Below are 6,000 nucleotides of genomic sequence, written 5' to 3'. Positions count from 1 at the left end.
TAGTTACATGAGTCATTAATACTATATTATTAATACAGGTAGGTAGAACGTTTATCATAATTATAATTATTTATTTAAACTTTTAGATATATTTTCAGACATAAGAGTACACAATTATCATATTATGATACACAAACTATTTATATTATTTATAAAGATTTAATATTGTAATTGGTACATGTCAATTTTTGTGAATTAAAAATGTTGTTACATAGGTACTCTGGGATGTGAAGGATAGCTCTGGCTCAGGTAGATACCTATTTATTTAGTTATAAATTAAGGCGATAGATAAATACGTAACTTTAACAACAATTAAATTTTTGTAAATCAATCAATATTATTATTCAGTGAAAAATAATAGTAACTAAAATATAAAAATTCAAGCTTAAAAAAATCTTATATTTATTTTTAATACGATCATTAAATACATGCATTTTTTATGATAAATAAAAATATACTTTTTTAATAATTTAATGTAAATATGGATAAATTAACATTTTATTTAAATAGGTATCTATTAACATTTTTCAACACAGAGATAGAATTTGGAGGATAATTTATAATTACCTGTTGAATAGCTATATTTTTTTAATGTTTTTATTATTGACCAACAAAATTTTAAATTTATTAAATAGGCGTACCGTTTTATTAATATCATAATTAAGTACTAAATAAAACTTAAATTAATAATTACTGAAAAAAAAAAATTATAAAGTGATATGTTTTTTGACAATAGTATACGCTTATCGTTCTTGTTATTTTGAAATAAAATCAATTTAAACGTTATAATATAGTAACACGTACTAAATTTCAAAAATAAAACTTTTAAATACATTTTGAATAGGTATTTTATTATTTTAACTATATTTTTTATTTGTTACAACCATTGAATATAACAAACATAAATAAACTATATTCATATGCGTATTGTTTATACACGGATTCAATCAAATTTTAATTAAATATGTTAATGTAGCACAAAATATTCGGGAAGGAACTATTAGTCTACAAAATATACACAGCGCGCCATTCAAAATTACAATCATGTGTCTTACAAAAATAAAATTTACAAAAATCAGTATAGATCGCGGTTTTAATACCTCAATGTATAAATACATACATTATGATTTTATATTTATAAAAAATAGCATTATATAGCAATTCGATTTTGGTTTTAACATATTATAATTTTTTAAAAAAACCTGTACTGTATAGTATATAGGTCAATAAATTTGTGCTATAACACATTACCAGAATTATACATATATATATTAGATATTATAACTATGAATTATAGGATTTTTTTTTATTATTTTCTAAGAGTGTATGTTGTTTACCAAAAAAATATATATGAACAAAAACTTTTAACGATTCGTGTACAATTTTGTTATAAATATAAATCAATATCCAATTTTATGCAAATTTCAAACCACAGCCTTTAAATAAATTATTTAAAATATGCATACCAGATCACAAAAAATATTAACATTTATTTAGATCAATATTAATGAATAATAAACTTAATATATAATGTAGTATCTTTAATATAATAGGATAACATAGTATTATTAAAATTAAATTTACTTAGATTCATATAATTGTTATAATATATATTATATACATATATTATGCATAATTGGACTGTATATGATATCATAATAAATAGTTATTTTTATAGTTAAAAAGTGGTTACATAAGAATGTATTCGTGTCATATATTGCATGCTTAATAAATAAATATTATTTTTCTTTGAAATGTTGTATATGATAAAAAAAATAAAAATAATCGATAATAAGGACAAACAGTGATTCCTTAAGTACAATGCTATTACCGCAAATCCTTATCGTGAAAACCGGAGATTCCATATAAGCTCTTTCGTCTGTTTATTATTATCATTATTATTATTATTGAAAAACATAAATTCTGCTTTTACTGTTCAATGGTTCAATGGGAGAATATTATTTTTATTCGAAAAATAGTTTCTAGCTGAACAATTCGATAGATTTATACAACATTACTACGCTTAGATACTACTTCTTGATATTTTTGATAGATAATAATAACGCATTAACGAAATAATACATTTATAACGAATAAAACATCACAAATAACATTTAACTCCGTGTGTTTTTACAAAAAATAAAATATTGCATTTAAATCTAGGGAATAGGACGTACCTTTATAAAACTAAATTATTGGGTCTGTGGTACGACGTTAAACTGTTATCACCTTACGTGGGTACTTTGCGGAAGGAGACACACGATGAAAACACAGTTGATCGCCATATATTGTTGTTATACTATAGTTATCTTTTTTTTTCAAAATGTTATAAATGTTATAAGTTAAAAGTTTTTTTTTGTGCACAAAATCACAAAATCACATTACAAGTTTAAGCTTTTTATGTTCTAATATATAATATATATATTATATACTATACTTATAACTGTCACAATAATAATAATAACAATAACAACAACAGCAACAACAACAATACTATCTATACTATCACATATAGTCTATAACTACTACAATAGTATAATAGGTACTCCACGTGTGTAATTATGCAACATATCGATGATAATAATTATATTATAATATTGCATTTTAAAATCGTATAATAATAGGTATAGTCTTTTAACCACCGTCGGCGAACCGCAGTTTTATTGCCAACGGGTCGGGCTGTACGTTCTCCAACGTGCCTGTGATGGGTATTCGGACGGTCTGCGCCTTGTTCGGCGACGATGATCGCTGCTCGCTGGACCGCAGTTTCTCGGCCACCCGATCTTCGCCGTTGTCGCCGGGCCGGGTCCTTATCACCGAAGCCCAATACCGGACGACGGTGAACACTACACCGACGGCGAACACCACCGAACCGACGTAACGGCACGACGCCAAGTGATCGTTGAACGAAACAGCCCTCCGGTCGATCACCTCCATGTGCGCGGACCGGCGGACCACCGGGTCCCTGGCCGGTATCAGGTGGCCGGCGGCCATCGCTATCGCCCCCGCGACCATGACGGCCAGCCCGAGCACCGCGAACACGCCACTGCAGCAGTGGTGATACCAACGGATTTCCGGTTCCACGAAGTATTTGAAGTCGTCATCGTCGCCGCCGCTTCCGCCGTCGCCGTCCTGCACAATGAAAATATTATGACGTAGTAAAATATCACAGGTCAGATTGTGACGATGAAAACAGCCAAAGGCCAGTAGTAGTGGGAGTACCCGACCGGCCCGGGTGGATAGGCTGAGAAGTCCGTCCGAGCCCAGTACGATCGTTCGTACCTATATTCTCTGAAGAGTGTAGGTACGAGACGTATATTAGATAATTATTATTGAAGTACGTTATGCGCGTACCGCGGATACTATAGTCGTCGTATATTGTAATAATAGACACTGCCGCCGCAGGCATCGTTTAAATATTGTCGTGTCTGCGAAAAATCGAATGGTCGATTATAAGTTTTAAGCGATTATAAGCAGGAAGTTTCGCCACCAAAATTTATTGATATGGTTACGCGCCGCCACAGCGGGCGACAAAACAAAATATAGTTTTAATGCCGAGCGAGTTAACCGTACATAGCCTAGACTGAAATACCACGTCTTTCCGACTCTCCTCTGATTTATTGCACCTAAAGCTCTTTTAGAAACTGCCGATTATAATTATAATATAGTATTGTTTATTTTGTACTAAGAGTTTTCTTATATCTGTTTAAAATTATTAAAAATATATAAGTACACTTTTATTTTATATGAAAATTAATTTAAAATTTTTACGAAATTCGTCAATATCATAAAATTGACAAACACTAAGTATTTTACAGTAAACAATTTATAAAATGTTGTTCAATATTTATAGCTAAGATTTTAAAATTTAATATTATATGTTCCTCATACGTAAAAAAATATAATAATAATTAAAAAAATCTTAAAAATAACATTCACAATTTTTTTTTTTTTTTAGATATCAGCTATAATTCAGATTTGGATAAAATTACGTATTTTAAATGATGAATTACATAATATTAATTATTTTTTTATAATTCGCAGAGATTTAAAACTTTAACGTATATTATGGATTTTGCTGCACGGAATTTTAAAAATATGTTGATTCATTTTAAGACACTATCTTATTATATAATATGAACCTATTCATACTATTTTATGTTATTTACAATTAAGTGTTATGAACTCGAAAGTTAATAAAAACAATATAACTATAATATGATATAAATATATATTAGGTATAATAATTAAATATTAATAATAAAAAAATATGCTTTATTTAAGTAAATTTTCATATAGAAAATACCTTGAAAGTATAAGATCGAAACATTTTTCTACTGTATATCGTGTGTATAAATACACATATTATAAAAGTTCATCACTGTAAAATCAATACATTTATCTTTTTCTCAGAATTTAAAATGTAGGTTAATGTACATAATATATATAAGAAGTACATTATTATTTTGTCTATGATATTCTCTTCTCGTAGTTGTAAGATTTTTTTCAAACTTAGTTTGATTTTTACTATTCGCAAGAAAGATTAGAAGGGACAATCTTTCAGTACCTACAAAAAATACACATTTATGTATCTCATTTTTATTAATGATTATGTATTCAAGTTTATAATATTCAGTACGTGTATATATTATTTAAGAGGGAATCTTGAAAGTACTTTTTAAGTCAAATATTAAGGGAGGAAATGTAAAAATTGAAGTAAATAACAAAAAGATGACCAACATTTATTAAAATGCAAAATGCATACATGTTTCATAAGGACAGTTAAAAACTACTAACAAAGTTTGGTTGAATACAATTATAAGCCTAATTTTAAAAAGTTTATAATAAATAAAGTAAAATATAGTTCAAGTTAAAACATGTTTCGTTATGAGAAAGAAATAAGTTTAAAAAAATATAAGCGTTAAACATAATACTTAATATTTAATATTTAGTTTCGATGAACTATTTTATAAATAACTAATGTATTATATATTTATGTCCTTCTGGGCCTTACACCCTATACTAAATAATATATTATGTATAATCCCTAAGGATATCGTGTTATTAATTACGATCGATCTACAATAATATAATTGCACTTCACAAACCTCCTACGGCCGTCAAATTTATATTATCTAAAACAAATATCGCTATATTTACAATAAATTTAGGTAATAACTATTATGAATATATTTTTTTTATTTGATAAGTAGGGAGGTTTTTTTTTAGTGCAAGTACTCACTAGTCGACATCGTCACTAATATAATATGCTATTATAATATTATAGTATCATACATTTGAAATTATATTCCCTCCATACTAAAACGTTCAATATACACGGCAGTTTATTCCGAGTTCATTAAATAATAATATTTTCAACGGTTATACTATATATAATATACGCTCTTTGACGTTTTGAAAGTTTTATTTCGTGACATTTTATATTCGTTTTAAAATTAATAGTTATCCGAACCAAGTACTTGAAAATATAATATATATATGTATACGAATTTGGCTATAAAATGAAATACACTTTCATTTATAGCCTTGTTCAACATAACTTAATTACCTACCTTTTATTTTTAGTGAAGTGTTTACTTATTTATTTTTACGATATAGTGCGTATCACACTTATATTATATTTTATCGGTTTCATGTTTGATTATATAATACGATATATCCACTATAATATTATAGAGGAATTTTGATGTACATATCACAGTCAGCTCGTTTATTAATTTTGAGTACATATCTGAAATAGGTAATGCTTATTTTACCAAAAATGTTGAAAAGAACTCACATCAATAGGTTAGTAGGTACGGGTTTATTCATGTGTATAAACATAAAAAAAATATAGTATTAGTATAAAGTATAGTATTTTTATGACGTTTACAATACGAATACTATAGTAGGTATGAATTATATAATATTTCCAAGTAAAATAAATACCTATACTACAAAAATAGTAAAGAACGGCTTTTTACATGGAAAAAAAACTAA

General features: G+C 27.1%; 1 protein-coding gene across 5 annotated transcripts in view; it reads right to left on the bottom strand.

Moving 5' to 3' along the window:
* The window catches only part of LOC114120190 (neurensin-1-like), a 38,048-nt gene continuing 32,048 nt past the window's right edge, over window positions 1-6,000 (bottom strand). For 3 of the 5 annotated variants that reach the window (XM_050210148.1, XM_050210154.1, XM_050210142.1), the window contains one exon: window positions 1-3,132. In XM_050210148.1, coding sequence (XP_050066105.1) covers window positions 2,635-3,132 — 498 coding nt within the window. In that variant the 3' untranslated portion in view covers window positions 1-2,634. The remainder of the gene's footprint in view (window positions 3,133-6,000) is intronic. The other 2 variants (XM_050210132.1, XM_050210137.1) reach the window with 1 other exon arrangement.

Source organism: Aphis gossypii, chromosome 1, assembly GCF_020184175.1.
Source record: "Aphis gossypii isolate Hap1 chromosome 1, ASM2018417v2, whole genome shotgun sequence".
Classification (NCBI taxonomy): Eukaryota; Metazoa; Arthropoda; class Insecta; order Hemiptera; family Aphididae; genus Aphis; species Aphis gossypii.
Note: the sequence above shows the minus strand (reverse complement) of the source record. Positions and strands in the feature narration are given on the sequence as shown.